This window comes from Oncorhynchus clarkii, chromosome 31 (genome assembly GCF_045791955.1).
Source record: "Oncorhynchus clarkii lewisi isolate Uvic-CL-2024 chromosome 31, UVic_Ocla_1.0, whole genome shotgun sequence".
Classification (NCBI taxonomy): domain Eukaryota; kingdom Metazoa; phylum Chordata; class Actinopteri; order Salmoniformes; family Salmonidae; genus Oncorhynchus; species Oncorhynchus clarkii.
This window is the reverse complement of record NC_092177.1, coordinates 4,457,392-4,476,505: the sequence shown is the minus strand read 5'-3', so window position 1 is coordinate 4,476,505 and position 19,114 is coordinate 4,457,392. Positions and strand designations below refer to the sequence as shown.

At 47.6% G+C, this 19,114-nt stretch overlaps 1 protein-coding gene across 3 annotated transcripts in view; it reads right to left on the bottom strand.

Annotated features, from left to right (window-relative positions):
• The window catches only part of LOC139390616 (catenin alpha-1), a 234,889-nt gene that overhangs the window by 39,399 nt on the left and 176,376 nt on the right, over positions 1-19,114 (bottom strand). For all 3 annotated transcript variants that reach the window (XM_071137860.1, XM_071137862.1, XM_071137863.1), the window contains 2 exons: positions 14,166-14,276; positions 9,816-9,997 (listed from right to left, as the gene is read on the bottom strand). In XM_071137860.1, coding sequence (XP_070993961.1) covers positions 9,816-9,997; positions 14,166-14,276 — 293 coding nt within the window. The remainder of the gene's footprint in view (positions 1-9,815; positions 9,998-14,165; positions 14,277-19,114) is intronic.

The window sequence follows — 19,114 nt, the reverse complement described above, 5'->3', positions numbered from 1 at the left end:
ATTTCTCTCTATACCATTTGTATTTCATTAACCTTTGACTATTGTATGTTCTTATAAGTACTTTAGTATTGCCAGTGTAGCAGTATAGCTAGTAGAACCAGCAACACAACGACAACAGCCACCACCGAAGCAGCGTTACCCATGCAGAGCAAGGGGAACAACTACTCCAGGTCTCTGAGCGAGTGACGTTTGAAACGCTATTAGCGCGCACCCCGCTAACTAGCTAGCCATTTCACATTGGTTACACCAGCCTAATCTCGGGAGTTGATAGGCTTGAAGTCAAACAGCTGCTGGCAAACTGAAGAAAGTGCTGCTTGAATGAATGCTTAGGAGCCTGCTGCTGCCTACCACCGCTCAGACTGCTCTATCAAATCATAGACCTAGTTATAACATGATAACACACAGAAATGCAAGCCTTATGTCATTAATATGGTCGAATCCGGAAACTATCATCTCGAAAACAAGACGTTTATCCTTTCAGTGAAATACAGAACCGTTCCGTATTTTATCTAACGGGTGGCATCCATCAGTCTAAATATTCCGGTTACATTGCACAACCTTCAATGTTATGTCATAATTACGGCAAATTCTGGCAAATTAGTTCGCAATGAGCCAGGCGGCCCAAACTGTTGCATATACCCTGACTCTGCGTGCAATTAACGCAAGAGAAGTGACATTTCACCTGGTTAATATTGCCTGCTAACCTGGATTTCTTTTAGCTAAATATGCAGGTTTAAAAATATATACTTCTGTGTATTGATTTTAAGAAATTTTAAGAAACGCATTGATGTTTATGGTTAGGTACACATTGGAGCAACGATACGCACCGCATCGATTATATGCAACGCAGGACACGCTAGATAAACTAGTAATATCATCAACCATGTGTAGTTAACTAGTGATTATAATTGATTGACTGATTGATTTTTATAAGATAAGTTTAATGCTAGCTAGCAACTTACCTTGGCTTACTGCATTCGCGTAACAGGCAGGCTCCTCGTGGAGAGCAATGTAATCAGGTGGTTAGAGCATTGGACTAGTTAACCGGAAGGTTGCAAGATTGAATCCCCCGAGCTGACAAGGTAAAAATATGTTGTTCTGCCCCTGAACAAGGCAGTTAACCCACCGTTCCTAGGCCGTCGTTGAAAATAAGAATGTTCTTAACTGACTTTGCCTAGTTAAATAAATAATTAATAAGGGGGTGAGAACCATGCGCCTCCTCGGTTTTGTATTGAAGTTATTGTACCCAGAGGAGGAGAGAAGCTAGCTGTCCTCCGGCTACACCTACAGAGTGCTGTTGAGGCAACTGTTGACCTTCATTACAAAACAGTGTGTTTTTACTAATTATTTGGTGACATTAATATATTTAGTATAGTTTTATCTAAAAAGGATAACTAATGTTTCACTATTTTTATGAGGATGGTCCTCCCCTCCCTCCTCTGAGGAGCCTCCTCTGACATACGCACCTCTTCAACAGACCTTTGCTCCTGGGAACGAATGATCCACAAACACACAGCTCTGATACAGTCCATCCAGCCTCATCCAATATTTAACAGCCTCTCATCGTGTAGTCTCTGTTTCTGAAGGATAGAGTTTTTCTCTCCCTCTCTGACAGATGGTATTGTATATGGGGGGGGGGGGGGGGGGGGGGGGGGCGTTATGGTACACACACACACAGTCCCCCCCAGTGACAGTGATTTGATCATTAGAGGTCATGTGTTTTATACCTTCACCCTAAGAAGCCACCACAACACATGGGCAGCTAGCTGCACCAGTCACTCCTCCCCCGTCTACACAGACCAATAGAAAATAGCCTAATCTCTGTTCAAACCCCCAAAGGAACCAGTTGCCCTATATCGTGCACTTTATAGGAAATAGTACCCAAAAGGCCTTTTGGTCATATGGTAGTACACTACTAATTAAGATTTAAATTGCTCCCACACCTTTATCCTGTTCAGGCTTAACCCACGTAATCCCCCCCCCAAAGTAATTATTTATCATGAAAGGGCAATCAACTAATGCTGCATACTCCAAGAGAAAGGTACAAATCTCACCTTTCTAGTAAAAACGTTTCTAAATGTCTGAGGTGTAGTCACTTTGAGGACACAAGCTCAAAGTAGAATTGTGATAAACATTTAATATGATGCATTTCTTACTCGTCTAAACTATGAATAAAGGCCTGAAATAACTCACTATAAGACTTCCCCTTCCTTAGAATGGTAAAATACATAGTCAGTGTTAGGGTAGCCTAGTGGTTAGAGTGTTGGTCTAGTAATTGGAAGGTTGCAAGTTGCAAGTTCAAACCCCCAAGCTGACAAGGTACAAATCTGTCGTTCTGCCCCTGAACAGGCAGTTAACCCCACTGTTCCTAGGCCGTCATTGAAAATAAGAATTTGTTCTTAACTGACTCGCCTAGTTAAATAAAGGTAAAATAAAATAAAAAATAAGAGAACATGTGCAAATATTCTCTCTGCCTCAATCGCTGTGAACGTCTCAGAGCGCTAAGCTTGGCTCCTTGAACTCTGTTAGGAACACACCTTTCATCTCATATTAATAATGTCCGTCTATGACAAACAGAAAGTGGTTTTACATTTTTTGGGTATTTATTAATTATTTTAGATTGGCTACAAATAGATCTCTGAATGTGCTACAGTGAAGAAACCAATCTCTCCTGCTGCGTTTAATCTAAGGATTACAGGCACATATGTGTTGTTTGTGGTTGTGATGTAGGGTTCGGTCAGTACTTGATTGACAGTCAGAAGAGCGAATGAAATGGTAGGAGGGACATCCCAGCTTCAAGTGGTGTCAGATGTCACATCCTGGTTCACAAAGGCACAAGAGACATACTCCGGTGTTCGTGAGAGTCAGGGATACCATTCAATTCATTTCCATTCATAAGCAAAGATGTCAGTCAGAACCGGTACTAGAACCACCGCAGGTCCACTAGAGCTGGATTTAAATTCATCCCTCACCTTTGGCCTGTGTACTGGTGAACTTTAGCTGCAGACCTAACCTGGCATGACTAAAAGCCTGAGTGAGACGTGAAGGAAGGACTTATATGGTTCCATGATGCCGACGTGACATGTGATCAGGCTGAGCCAATCCAGATGGTCAGTGAACAACAACACCCATTTCTCCCTTCTGTTGTCTGATACAATTCTGGAAAGAGGGCGGGACGGAGAGAAGGGTGGATAGAGAGATGGTGGGAGGAGGGACAAACAGGGTGAGATAGGGGGCAGTGCCAGTCCTGTTCAGCTAATAGCTAGACATCCCCCATCCTAACAGAATCTAAATGTTTTTCATTGGCTAATATAAAAACAGTGAATAAATAAGAGGAAGTTTGAGCCAGCTTCACCACGTGTCACACTGGGCTAGTCGTCACCTCTACCACCATATTCAGACACTGGGCTAGTCGTCACCTCTACCACCATATTCAGACACTGGGCTAGTCGTCACCTCTACCACCATATTCAGACACTGGGCTAGTCGTCACCTCTACCACCATATTCAGACACTGGGCCAGTCGTCACCTCTACCACCATATTCAGACACTGGGCCAGTCGTCACCTCTACCACCATATTCAGACACTGGGCTAGTCGTCACCTCTACCACCATATTCAGACACTGGGCCAGTCGTCACCTCTACCACCATATTCAGACACTGGGCTAGTCGTCACCTCTACCACCATATTCAGACACTGGGCTAGTCGTCACCTCTACCACCATATTCAGACACTGGGCTAGTCGTCACCTCTACCACCATATTCAGACACTGGGCTAGTCGTCACCTCTACCACCATATTCAGACACTGGGCCAGTCGTCACCTCTACCACCATATTCAGACACTGGGCCAGTCGTCACCTCTACCACCATATTCAGACACTGGGCTAGTCGTCACCTCTACCACCATATTCAGACACTGGGCTAGTCGTCACCTCTACCACCATATTCAGACACTGGGCCAGTCGTCACCTCTACCACCATATTCAGACACTGGGCTAGTCGTCACCTCTACCACCATATTCAGACACTGGGCCAGTCGTCACCTCTACCACCATATTCAGACACTGGGCTAGTCGTCACCTCTACCACCATATTCAGACACTGGGCTAGTCGTCACCTCTACCACCATATTCAGACACTGGGCCAGTCGTCACCTCTACCACCATATTCAGACACTGGGCTAGTCGTCACCTCTACCACCATATTCAGACACTGGGCTAGTCGTCACCTCTACCACCATATTCAGACACTGGGCTAGTCGTCACCTCTACCACCATATTCAGACACTGGGCCAGTCGTCACCTCTACCACCATATTCAGACACTGGGCTAGTCGTCACCTCTACCACCATATTCAGACACTGGGCTAGTCGTCACCTCTACCACCATATTCAGACACTGGGCTAGTCGTCACCTCTACCACCATATTCAGACACTGGGCTAGTCGTCACCTCTACCACCATATTCAGACACTGGGCTAGTCGTCACCTCTACCACCATATTCAGACACTGGGCTAGTCGTCACCTCTACCACCATATTCAGACACTGGGCCAGTCGTCACCTCTACCACCATATTCAGACACTGGGCTAGTCGTCACCTCTACCACCATATTCAGACACTGGGCCAGTCGTCACCTCTACCACCATATTCAGACACTGGGCTAGTCAGTCAAATACCAGGTAGTGTAGAGAGCAGAGTGGGAGGCACCACCAGGCAGTAAGTCAGTCCAATACCAGGTAGTGTAGAGAGCAGAGTGGGAGGCACCACCAGGCAGTAAGTCAGTCCAATACCAGGTAGTGTAGAGAGCAGAGTGGGAGGCACCACCAGGCAGTAAGTCAGTCAAATATCAGGTAGTGTAGAGAGCAGAGTGGGAGGCACCACCAGGCAGTAAGTCAGTCCAATACCAGGTAGTGTAGAGAGAGATAGTATGACAGACAGGTGGGCGGAAAAAAGCCCAAGTCAATTTCCTCCTCACTGATCTAACCTTGCTGGTGCTTGCCTGCCCGGACACAAGGTTAAGGACCAATCAAATGGGCGCGGACTGAGTTAGTTCTTGGCTGACCTTCATTCTTTCTGCCACCCCCTGCTGCTGCAGGTTACCAAGGTGACATGGGTGTAGAAGCCATAACACCCAACCACTTTCCTAGTCTGAGAAATATTTACATATTTATTGAGGTGTAGATTAATTCTGACTAGAATTCCTCAGCGAAATCAAAACATTCTCCTGTTTAGATATCTACAAAACATTATTGGTGGGTTTTTTGTTGAAATGAAATCCCTTGGGCCTTTCCACTGTAAAGACTAGAACGAGACAGCGCCAAGACCCTAAGAGTTGAAATGTGATCTCCATCTTCAAGAAGACCCTTAACAGAACAGATACATGTTGTGTTTTAAATAACTACATATGCATGTTGTTTATTTTACGACAGGGCTAGCGTAGCAGGGTAGGAGACGTGAGAGCGGCAGCTTCATTTGCATGTATTAGCATGACATTAGCATGAAAAACAATAGGTCTGGGAGAGGAACCGCTGCCTGCCGTTAGGATCCTTCAGGGGGACGCTGATCAGAAGTGGTAGGTTTGAAGCTGGACGATGCTAAGCATTTGATCAAAGGCTGGCTCATCAGCCTGACCTGAAGAGAGTGGAGGTCTGACACTAACTGGGGAAGGGAAGGCTGGATGGTTTGTAAGGCTGGTTGGAGGAAGAGAGTGGAGGTCTGTCACTAACTGGGGAAGGGAAGGCTGGATGGTTTGTAAGGCTGGTTGGAGGAAGAGAGTGGAGGTCTGGCGCTAACCGGGGAAGGGAAGGCTGGATGGGTCTAAGGCTGGGCTTGGGCGGGGGAAGGCTGGGCTTGGGCGGAGGAAGGCTGGGCTTGGGCGGAGGAAGGCTGGGCTTGGGCGGAGGAAGGCTGGGCTTGGGCGGAGGAAGAATTCCTTTCGGTGTCTCACGCAACTTTATGTTTGGTGTTTATGCTGTTTAGCTAAGGACGATGCCTTGGCTTGTGGAGTAAACTCTGTCTTCAAGACTGGTGCTTACAGGGTGACTGCAGTGTTAGATCTGACTGGAGAAACTCCTTTAAAAAGTTGGCATTTGAGAGACAGGCAGGCAGAGAGATTTGCTCTGTCATTATCTCCAGGCACAATGTCTCCTGACTGATTCACTTTAAAATACAAAGAGGACGACCCACACACACACACACACACACACACCTCTATACTTGCAGGCAAAAGACCACACACACACACACACACACCCCTCCCGACACACACGTTTTACTGAGCAGATGGCCGGCCAGGGCACTCAGGTGATGTGCCATAGAGCCTACGATCTTGTCTGTGTGTCACATTTACTAGAGGACAGCTGCTGGCCTCCCCAGACCAGACAGAGATCCTACTAATGCGACCCGTTTCAGTGAACTAGGCTTATGCCGCCCATCACTACTTCACAGCAGAGCCATTTCAACATTTTAGTTTTTATAAAAAAATATTTTTTTTTGGGGGGGGGGGCAGAAATACCTTGTGGAAAATGTGAACTTCCACGTGCCTTAATAACAGACTTGTATAACATCTGTAAATACGAATACAATTGTTGAAATAACGAGCCCAGTAGGTTTTTAGCCACGGAAACCTACAAGGCACCTGTCCCGTTAGCCATAATTGGCAGAGATAATGGAGTGGGCTGGACATTCCGAGAGAGGAGTTCCGATTGGTCTGCCATGTACAGTGCCTTGCGAAAGTATTCGGCCCCCTTGAACTTTGCGACCTTTTGCCACATTTCAGGCTTCAAACATAAAGATATAAAACTGTATTTTTTTGTGAAGAATCAACAACAAGTGGGACACCAACATGAAGTAGAACGACATTTATTGGATATTTCAAACTTTTTTAACAAATCATAAACTGAAAAATTGGGCGTGCAAAATTATTCAGCCCCCTTAAGTTAATACTTTGTAGTGCCACCTTTTGCTGCGATTACAGCTGTAAGTCGCTTGGGGTATGTCTCTATCAGTTTTGCACAACGAGAGACTGACATTTTTTCCCATTCCTCCTTGCAAAACAGCTCGAGCTCAGTGAGGTTGGATGGAGAGCATTTGTGAACAGCAGTTTTCAGTTCTTTCCACAGATTCTCGATTGGATTCAGGTCTGGACTTTGACTTGGCCATTCTAACACCTGGATATGTTTATTTTTGAACCATTCCATTGTAGATTTTGCTTTATGTTTTGGATCATTGTCTTGTTGGAAGACAAATCTCCATCCCAGTCTCAGGTCTTTTGCAGACTCCATCAGGTTTTCTTCCAGAATGGTCCTGTATTTGGCTCCATCCATCTTCCCATCAATTTGAACCATCTTCCCTGTCCCTGCTGAAGAAAAGCAGGCCCAAACCATGATGCTGCCACCACCATGTTTGACAGTGGGGATGGTGTATTCAGCTGTGTTGCTTTTACGCCAAACATAACGTTTTGCATTGTTGCCAAAAAGTTCAATTTTGGTTTCATCTGACCAGAGCACCTTCTTCCACATGTTTGGTGTGTCTCCCAGGTGGCTTGTGGCAAACTTTAAACGACACTTTTTATGGATATCTTTAAGAAATGGCTTTCTTCTTGCCACTCTTCCATAAAGGCCAGATTTGTGCAATATACGACTGATTGTTATCCTATGGACAGAGTCTCCCACCTCTCTGCGCTTTTAACGGACCTCTGAGACTATCACAGTGCAGGTGCATTTATACGGAGACTTGATGACACACAGGCGGATTGTATTTATCATCATTAGTCATTTAGGTCAACATTGGATCATTCAGAGATCCTCACTGAACTTCTGGAGAGAGTTTGCTGCACTGAAAGTAAAGGGGCTGAATAATTTTGCACGCCCAATTTTTCAGTTTTTGATTTGTTAAAAAAGTTTGAAATATCCAATAAATGTCGTTCCACTTCATGATTGTGTCCCACTTGTTGTTGATTCTACACAAAAAAATACAGTTTTATATCTTTATGTTTGAAGCCTGAAATGTGGCAAAAGGTCGCAAAGTTCAAGGGGGCCGAATACTTTCGCAAGGCACTGTAGCATGCTTCTTTAACATGATCTGCTAAGTACATGTGGATAATCCTATCTACCACAGCTTTTTTTTTTTTAAGATTATGAAGAACTTGCGCAACTGCAGTTAACTGCTATCGACAAAGCTCAGTGGGAAAAAGTTGTGATGGACAACTTTTCTGCAGGATGATTGTGCCATGCTGACTCTCTCCGATACTGATAATGAATCAGACAATCACTGATTTAGGTTAAAAAAATTTTTTAAAAAGACATTTTCCTTGAACCAAAGATTGTAGTCTTCTGATGACAACGATGAGGAAGAAACAGTGTCGTTGTCAAGGAACAAGTTGACCCAGTTTTGAAAGCAGTGGAATGCCCGGTGGAAGCAGAGAGATTATTGCCAAATCCGGAGAGTCCAAAAAGAGAACACTGAAACGTATAAAACGCCCGTCTAAGGATTACATCTTCAAACTAAGGGCAACCATGGCAACCATGACAGAGCGGGAGAAACATTCATCCATGTATACAATTCAGAGTCTAGCTACATTTTAACATATTATACATTTAAAAGCCCACTGTTAGCTAGCTGGCTTGCTAACGTTACGTGTATGACCTGTGTATAGCAAACGTTAGCTCTAGAAAGTGTCAGATTTCTTGATTTTGTGTTTGAGTTCCTAGTTGTTTTGAACGAGGCATTAGAGTTGGGATTATGGTTAATTGTTTAGCTAGCTAAAGTCTCCACTATGCAAGTAAACATTTCACTGTACCGTTTACATATTCTGTATCCTGTGCATCTGACGAATAAACATACGATTGTATTTGATATAGTGGTGTTTACCAGAGACGGTAATGTGAAGAACAACATGACCTGCACCAGTCAGATTAGGATACAGGCAGAGGACTAGATAGTGTATTTTAACTACTACCCCCTCAACACACCCACCTCTCTTCCCCCTCTACCCACCCCTCTGCTCCCTCCACCCACCCCTCTGCCCCGTCCCCCCTCAACACACTCACCCCTCTGCCCCGTCCCCCCTCAACACACCCACTCCTCTGCCCCGTCCCCCCTCAACACACCACCCCTCTGCTCCCTCCACCCACCCCTCCCCCCTCAACACACCCACCCTTCTGCCCCGTCCCCCCTCAACACACCCACCCCTCTGCTCCCTCCACCCACCCACCCCCCCCCCTCAACACACCCACCCCTCCCCCCTCAACACACCCACCCCTCCGCCCTCAACACACCCATCCCTCCGCCCTCAACACACCCACCCCTCTGCTCCGTCCCCCCTCAACACACCCACCCCTCTGCTCCGTCCCCCCTCAACACACCCACCCCTCTGCTCCGTCCCCCATCAACACACCCACCCCTCTGCTCCGTCCCCCATCAACACACCCACCCCTCTGCTCCCTCCACCCACCCCTCTGCCCCGTCCCCCCTCAACACACCCACCCCTCTGCCCCCTCAACACACCCACCCCTCAACACACCCACCCCTCTGCCCCCTCCACACACCCACCCCTCGGCCCCGTCCCCCCTCAACACACCCACCCCTCTGCTCCGTCCCCCCTCAACACACCCACCCCTCTGCTCCGTACCCCCTCAACACACCCACCCCTCTGCTCCCTCCACCCACCCCTCTGCCCCGTCCCCCCCTCAACACACCCACCCCTCTGCCCCCTCCCCCCTCAACACACCCACCCCTCTGCTCCCTCCACCCTCCCCTCTGCTCCCTCCACCCTCAACACACCCCTCTGCCCCGTGCCCCCTCCATACCTGGTGAAGTCCGTCATCTCCATCATGATCATACACATCTGTTTGGCCAGGACGATGATGTCGTTGCCGGAGTCGTCCCACTTGGACACCTCAGCGTCCAGCTTGCTCTTCTCCTCCTGGAAACTGGCCACCTGCTCAGCGATCTTAGCCTTCTGCTCCTGGGGAAGCTGGGCCATGATAGCCTGGTAGAGGAGGAGAGAGTTAGAACAGCACACCGAGGCATTATTGGTCACTATTACTCAGTTACACCAGCTCTATCAGGAGGAATGGGCCAAAATGCACCCAACTTATTGTGGGATGCTTGTGGAAGGCTACCTGAAACGTTTGACCCAAGTTAAACAATTTCAAGGCAATGCTACCAAATACTAATTGAGTGTATGTAAACTTCTGACCCACTGGGAATGTGATGAAAGAATCAAAAGCTGAAATAAATCATTCTCTCTACTATTATTCTGACATTTCACATTCTTAAAATAAAGTGGTGATCCTAACTGACCTAAAACAGGGAATGTTTACTGGGATTAAATGTCAGGAATTGTGGAAAAACGGAGTTTAAATGTATTTGACTAAGGTGTATGTAAACTTCCGACTTCAACTGTACATACGAGCCTCTGAACTCATGTGATGAGTGACATGACCCTAAAAGAGACCTGGACGACTCGCGTCAGGCTTCCAGACCTAACGTAGTCGCTTTTAGCTTGGAGGAGGAAACTCTGTCAGACACACATCAAAAATCATCATTCCTTTAAGTTGATATAAATAGGGCTTTTCTGGTCAAGTCCCAATGCTCTTGAATGAATTTCCTTGTTTTCATTCTTAAGGCTTAGCTCCAAAAAACACTTTGTAGAGAACCCTAGCCGCTAAACAGGAAGACCTGATAGAAAACACAATAGAATGTTCGTAGTTCAGTCGGGAAAATCAGAACGGTCTACATTACCGAGGCATAACAAGAGGGCTAATGAGGTCACGCCGTGCTTCCACACCGACTAACATATTTCTCACCAACGTAGCCCCCTCATTTGGCCAATGACTGGATATATTAATACAACCATTACCAAGGCAACAGGGAGAATATTTAAAGAGAGCGTGTCTGTGCAAGATGTGTGCTCTGTAGGCCGCCTCTCCGGGTGATGTGGGTGTGCTCTGTAGGCCTTCACTCCGGGTGATGTGGGTGTGCTCTGTAGGCCGCCTCTCCGGGTGATGTGGGTGTGCTCTGTAGGCCGCCTCTCCGGGTGATGTGGGTGTGCTCTGTAGGCCGCCTCTCCGGGTGATGTGGGTGTGCTCTGTAGGCCTTCACTCCGGGTGATGTGGGTGTACTCTGTAGGCCTTCTCTCTGGGTGATGTGGGTGTGCTCTGTAGGCCTTCTCTCTGGGTGATGTGGGTGTACTCTGTAGGCCTTCTCTCCGGGTGATGTGGGTGTACTCTGTAGGCCTTCTCTCTGGGTGATGTGGGTGTACTCTGTAGGCCTTCTCCCCGCGTGAGTGGGTGTACTCTGCAGGCCTTCTCTCTGCGTGAGTGGGTGTACTCTGTAGGCCTTCTCTCTGCGTGAGTGGGTGTACTCTGTAGGCCTTCTCTCCGGGTGATGTGGGTGTACTCTGTAGGCCTTCTCTCCGCGTGAGTGGGTGTACTCTGTAGGCCTTCTCTCCGCGTGAGTGGGTGTACTCTGTAGGCCTTCTCTCCGCATGAGTGGGTGTACTCTGTAGGCCTTCTCTCCGCGTGAGTGGGTGTACTCTGTAGGCCTTCTCTCCGCGTGAGTGGGTGTACTCTGTAGGCCTTCTCTCCACGTGAGTGGGTGTACTCTGTAGGCCTTCTCTCCGTGTGAGTGGGTGTACTCTGTAGGCCTTCTCTCCGCGTGAGTGGGTGTACTCTGTAGGCCTTCTCTCCGGGTGATGTGGGTGTACTCTGTAGGCCTTCTCTCTGGGTGATGTGGGTGTACTCTGTAGGCCTTCTCTCTGCGTGAGTGTGTGTACTCTGTGGGTGGTAGGGAAGTGGTTGAGGTTGTGAACAGTATCAAACTGGAGTGCTCTTCATTTCCTTCCAACACAGCTCAGAACAGGGTAATGTCCCAAATGGCACCCTATTCCCTATGAAGTGCACTACTTTTGACCAGAGCCCTATGGTTAGCGCAATATACAAGAAATAGGATCCGATTTGAGAAACAGGACAGCGTATAGATAATACAAACATGGAGAAAAGAGGGGCCATGACATCTACAGCATTTACAATATATTGTTAAAGAAATCATGAATGCCGTCACTATCCAGGCTGGAAGCATTACAGAACTCTAATATAATAGAGAAAGGTAACCAGGCTAGTGATGGTTACTCCTCTAACATGACCGATTCCAAAATGGAACCCAACTGGTGCCGGCATTCCAAAATGGAACCCAACTGGTGCCGGCATTCCAAAATGGAACCCAACTGGTGCCGGCATTCCAAAATGGAACCCTCTCTCAGACACACACACACTTTGGAAACTATGTGATACATTTAGTAGTCAGACCCTTTACTCAGTACTTCATTGAAGCACCTTTGTCAGCGATTACAGCCTCGAGTCTTCTTGGGTATGACGCTACAAGTTTGGCACACCTGTATTTGGGGAGTTTCTCCCATTCTTCTCTGCAGATCCTCTCAAGCTCTGTCAGGTTGGATGGGGAGCGTCTATTTTCAGGTATCCTCTGAGATGTTCGATGGGGTTCAAGTCCTGGCTCTGGCTGGGCCACTCAAGGACATTCAGAGACTTGTCCCGAAGCCACTCCTGCGTTGTCTTGGCTGTGTGCTTAGGGTCGTTGTCCTGTTGGAAGGTGAACCTTCACTCCGGTCTGAGGTCCTGAGCGCTCTGGAGCAGGTTTTCATCATGGATCTCTCTGTACTTTTCTCCATTCATCTTTCCCTCGATCCTGACTAGTCTCCCAGTCCCTGCCACTGAAAAACATCCCCACAGCATGATGCTGCCACCACCATGCTTCACCATAGGGATGGTGCCAGGTTTCCTCCATTCAGGCCAAATAATTGAATCTTGGTGTCATCAGACCAGAGAATCGTGTTTCTCATGGTCTGAGAGTCCTTTAGGTGTCGTTTGGCAAACTCCAAGCGGGCTGTCATGTGCCTTTTACTGAGGAGTGGCTTCAGTCTGGCCACTCGACCATAAAGACCTGATTGGTTGAGTGCTGCAGAGATGGTTACTACAGGTGGACTCCAATCAAGTTGTAGAAACATCTCAAGAATGACCAATGGAAACAGGATGCAGGTGAGCTCAATTGAGTCTCATAACAAAGGGTCTGAATACTTATGTCAAAAAAAAGGTAAATTTTTCTTTTGGCAAAAAAAAATAATATTTTTTTCGCATTGTCATTATAGGGTATTGTGTTTAGATTGATGAGGGGAAAAACAATTATTTAATCCGTTTCAGAACAAGGCTGTAACGTAACAAAATGTGGAAAAAGGGAAGGGGTCTGAATACTTTCCGAATACACTGTATATAGTAGATAGTGTACAACTGTTGACCATTTGGAACCACCGATGTCAACAGCGATTTGTCGTCGCGCTGCGCCAAACTAAATACACAATTCATTAACTAATCCAGTTGAATTGGCTAGACGGCCCAGTCACTAGCTAATATTCTGATTGAATAACTCTGGTTTATGTTATGAGTTCCATGTTAAACAGATTGGACCTGGACAAGTGGCTACTACACCGTAACACAGAAACACTTGGAGGCCCAGATTTAAACTACCGTTTCCTACTCAAGAAATGATTCCCTTCCTGAACATGTTATGGGAGTTTACATAGTGAGTCAAGGCAGTAAACGAAGGATATTGAAGAGACCTTCCTGTAAATGTTATGGATACTTATACTGGGTTCACAGTGGAGTGGGAGCCAGTGAGGTAACAGGAGCTCATTAAATATCAGAACATCATCATTGTCTGTCTGAATGGGAATCCAGACTATCACAGTCCCGATTCACTCCCTCCCCCTTGGCCTTACATGTTGTCAGATCTGGCCTGGCATCTAGTGTGTGAGAGGGGGGAGTCTAGATAACCATGTCTGTCTGAAAAGTCCAGAGCATTTGAGAGGGGGTCAAGGGAGTCTTGGTAACCATGTCTGTCTGAATGGAGAGTCTAGCTAGTATGTGTGAGGGGGAGTCTGGGTAACCATGTCTGTCTGAATGGAGAGTCTAGCTAGTATGTGTGAGGGGGAGTCTGGGTAACCATGTCTGTCTGAATGGAGAGTTTAGCTAGTATGTGTGAGGGGGTCAAGGGAGTCTTGGCGTGAACAAGGTGTATTACCTACTGAGACGGCCTGTAGAGGGGGTGGCGGAAGAGAGCGGCGTGTGTGTGTGTGGACTCACCCTGGCGCTCTGGCCTGCGATAAGCTGGTCATCTTCTGTTTGAACGCTGGTCCTGCTGCGAACATCAAAGTCCTCCGTCTCAAAGTCAGAATCATCCAGCTCTTCAGGAGTCTACAGGAGAGGAGAGAGGAGAGGAGAGCGAGGCAGGAAAGGGGAGAGATGGGGGAAAGAGGACACGAACAGGGAGATGTGGAATGAGGAGAAAAAGGGAGAGGGAAAACCAAATTAGAAAGAAGTGTGCGTGGTAGAGAGCTGTTAGAGCAGCATGATGTATGACAAATGCCCCGGTGCTGCCAGCCACAGCAGCAACAGAGGAACGTCTTCTTCCTCTACTCCACAGCAGCCTGCCACGCTAAATTAATTAGTAAATGAAGTGTAATGTCCTGTCTTTTGCATTTTCAGAGGGGGAAAGGGAAGCTAGGCGTTAGTATGAAACATATCAGGAGTAAAAATGCTTCAATCAGACCATCGCCCGGCATCATTAGAGGTGGTGGTGGGAGAGAGGTAGAGGTTTTCTAGTGACGAACACTACAGACAACAGCCTGCATGGTGGCATCCTGGATGTGTAGGTGGATGGGTGAGATTTGGTAAGAGGGTGGGAACCAGCAAGGTTAAGGGTTCAAATTCCCTCAGGGATCACATTTGTATTTATTATGGATCCCCATTAGTTCCTGGCAAAGGCAGGAGCTACTCCTTCCCGGGGTCCGGCAGAAGAGGTTATACAATTTTAACAACATAACAACACATTCATTACAGAATTCACAACACAACTTAAACGTGTGCCCTCAGGCCCATACTCCACTACCACATATCTACAACACAGTGTGCCCTCAGGACCCTACTCCACTATCACATATCTACAACACACTGTGTGCCCTCAGGCCCATACTCCACTACCACATATCTACAACACACTGTGTGCCCTCAGGCCCATACTCCACTATCACATATCTACAACACACTGTGTGCCCTCAGGCCCATACTCCACTACCACATATCTACAACACAGTGTGCCCTCAGGACCCTACTCCACTATCACATATCTACAACACACTGTGTGCCCTCAGGCCCATACTCCACTACCACATATCTACAACACACTGTGTACCCTCAGGCCCATACTCCACTACCACATATCTAAAACACACTGTGTGCCCTCAGGCCCCTACTCCACTACCACATATCTACAACACACTGTGTGCCCTCAGGCCCATACTCCACTACCACATATCTACAACACACTGTGTGCCCTCAGGCCCCTACTCCACTACCACATATCTACAACACACTGTGTGCCCTCAGGCCCATACTCCACTACCACATATCTACAACACACTGTGTGCCCTCAGGCCCATACTCCACTACCACATATCTACAACACACTGTGTGCCCTCAGGCCCATACTCCACTACCACATATCTACAACACACTGTGTGCCCTCAGGCCCATACTCCACTACCACATATCTACAACACAAAATCCATGTGTACGTGTGTGTATATAGTGTGTGTGTGTGTATATAGTGTGTGTGTGTGTGTATATAGTGTGTGTGTGTATAGTGTGTTATGTGTGTGTGTATATAGTGTGTGTGTGTATAGTGTGTTATGTGTGTGTGTTATGTGTGTATAGTGTGTTATGTGTGTGTGTTATGTGTGTATAGTGTGTGTGTGTGTGTGTGTTATGTGTGTATAGTGTGTGTGTTATGTGTGTGTGTGTGTGTGTGTCTTTGCCTATGTCTGTTTTACATGCACACACAGTGTCTTCACACAGAGGAACAATTTATGTCCTACGGGAGCCACTGTACCTGCCTGCTCTAAACCGTTAACTCACGTACGTGAGGACAGTTGTAGCTAGTACACCCGAGCAGTTTGTGAAGAATTTAGCTAGTCTAGTTGGTTCTACAAAACAGTTCTCTCTTTGAAATGGGAGTTTGTGTAGTTCCCCCAGTCGTAGGCTGTCTAGGGCAATATGCCTGTGATGAAAATCAACACAGGTAGGCACAATGTTTTCACAAATGTATCCTATATATATATGGACTGATAAACCTTAGCTTTCAGCCCAATACATTTTAAAACTCCATCTTTAGTCTACTTGGCATAAGTTCGACAAACGACCCACGCAATTCATCCTCATATTTCACCGGCTCAGCACAAGACATAAGAAAAACACTACGACACAACTGACACACTGTCCGTTTTCTCTCATTGATTCCGGCGCATTCCATTTCCATCGTGTTCACATGCGCCGAAACGTTTTTCCTTTTGATTTGGGCTTCAAGTGGCTCGGGTAAAAGCTGCGGCTAAGTGGCATAATTATAATATTGATTGCAATCGTCCAACCCTTTTTCCTTGTCCACAGCCCTGGCCTGAACACTAGTCATGCAACAGACATCACTCTCTTTCTGAATGCCAAACATGCAACAGACATCTCTCCCTGAATGCCAAACATGCAACAGACATCTCTCTTCCTGAATGACAAGCGTGAAACAGACATCTCTCCCTTCCTGAATGCCAAGCGTGAAACAGACATCTCTCCCTTCCTGAATGCCAAACGTGAAACAGACATCTCTCCCTTCCTGAATGCCATACATCTCTCCCTTCCTGAATGCCAAACATGCAACAGACATCTCTTCCTGTGTTAGTATGGCTGACATGAAGTTAGCAAGGCATTGTTTTAAGGGAAAACTGATAGACAAGAAAATCCATTTGGCGGTTGTGATATGGAAGGAGAGAGAGGAGAGAGCGAGGAAAGGAAGGAAAGAGAGGAGAGAGAGAGCGAGGGAAGGAAAGAGAGGAGAGAGAGAGCGAGGGAAGGAAAGAAAGAGGAGAGAGAGAGCGAGGGAAGGAAAGAAAGAGAGGAGAGAGAGAGCGAGGGAAGGAAGGAAGGAAAGAAAGAGAGGAGAGAGAGAGCGAGGGAAGGAAGGAAAGAAAGAGAGGAGAGAGAGAGCGAGGGAAGGAAAGAAAGAGAGAGGAAAGAGAGCGAGGGAAGGAAAGAAAGAGAGAGGAAAGAGAGCGAGGGAAAGAAAGAGAGCGAGAGAAAAGAGAGCGAGGGAAGGAAAGAGAGCGAGGGAAGGAAAGAGAGCGAGGGAAGGAAAGAGAGCGAGGGAAGGAAAGAGAGCGAGGGAAGGAAAGAGAGCGAGGGAAGGAAAGAGAGCGAGGGAAGGAAGGAAAGAGAGGAGAGAAGGAAAGAGAGCGAGGGAAGGAAGGAAAGAGAGGAGAGAAGGAAAGAGAGCGAGGGAAGGAAGGAAAGAGAGGAGAGAGGGAAGGTAAGAGAAGGAAGGTAAGAGAAGAGAGCGAGGGAAGGAAGGAAATAGAGGAGAGAGAGAGCGAGGGAAGGAAAGAAAGAGAGGAGAGAGAGCGAGGGAAGGAAAGAAAGAGAGGAGAGAGGGAGCGAGGGAAGGAAAGAGAGTGAGAGGAAAGAGAGCGAGGGAAGGACAGAGAGCGAGGGAAGGAAAGAGAGCGAGGGAAGGAAAGAGAGCGAGGGAAGGAAAGAGAGCGAGGGAAGGAAAGAGAGCGAGGGAAGGAAAGAGAGCGAGGGAAGGAAAGAGAGCGAGGGAAGGAAAGAGAGAAGAGAGCGAGGGAAGGAAAGAGAGAGGAGAGCGAGGGAAGGAAAGAGAGGCGAGAGAGAGGGAAGGAAAGGGAGGAGAGAGCGAGGGAAGGAAAGGGAGAGGAGAGAGCGAGGGAAGGAAAGAGAGAGGACAGAGCGAGGGAAGGAAAGAGAGAGGACAGAGCAAGGGAAGGAAAGAGAGAGGCGAGAGGAGGGAAGGAAAGAGAGAGGAGAGAGCGAGGGAAGGAAAGAGAGGGAACGAAGGAAAGAGAGGAGAGCGAGGGAAGGAAAAAGAGGAGAGCGAGGGAAGGAAAGAGAGAGGAGAGAGGAGAGAAGGAAAGAGAGAGGAGAGAAGGAAAGAGAGAGGAGAGAAGGAAAGAGAGAGGAGAGCGAGGGAAGGAAAGAGAGAGGAGAGCGAGGGAAGGAAAGAGAGAGGAGAGCAAGGGAAGGAAAGAGAGAGGAGAGCGAGGGAAGGAAAGAGAGAGGAGAGCGAGGGAAGGAAAGAGAGAGGAGAGCGAGGGAAGGAAAGAGAGAGGAAAGAGAGAGGGAAGGAAAGAGAGGAGAGAGAGAAGGAAAGAACGTGAATGTGATAAGGGTGCATTCTATCTCCGGTGCAGTAACTCACTTCATGCTTATCCAACTGTCTACACACATCCCTTATCAGTCTGTCTTGATATCTTCCACGGGTAATGACTCAGATCCCTCAAAGTCTAAAACATAATCACAAGGTCTCACCTCGACCCACCATCCCACTCACCATGGAATATCACCGTCTAACCTCGACCCACCAACCCACTCACCATGGAATATCAAGGTCTCACCTCGACCCACTCACCATGGGATATCAAGGTCTCACCTCGACCCACTCACCATGGGATATCAAGGTCTCACCTCGACCCACTCACCATGGGATATCAAGGTCTCACCTCGACCCACTCACCATGGGATATCAAGGTCTCACCTCGACCCACTCACCATGGGATATCAAGGTCTCACCTCGACCCACTCACCATGGGATATCAAGGTCTCACCTCGACCCACTCACCATGGGATATCAAGGTCTCACCTCGACCCACTCACCATGGGATATCAAGGTCTCACCTCGACCCACTCACCATGGGATATCAAGGTCTCACCTCGACCCACTCACCATGGGATATCAAGGTCTCACCTCGACCCACTCACCATGGGATATCAAGGTCTCACCTCGACCCACTCACCATGGGATATCAAGGTCTCACCTCGACCCACTCACCATGGGATATCAAGGTCTCACCTCGACCCACTCACCATGGGATATCAAGGTCTCACCTCGACCCACTCACCATGGGATATCAAGGTCTCACCTCGACCCACTCACCATGGGATATCAAGGTCTCACCTCGACCCACTCACCATGGGAT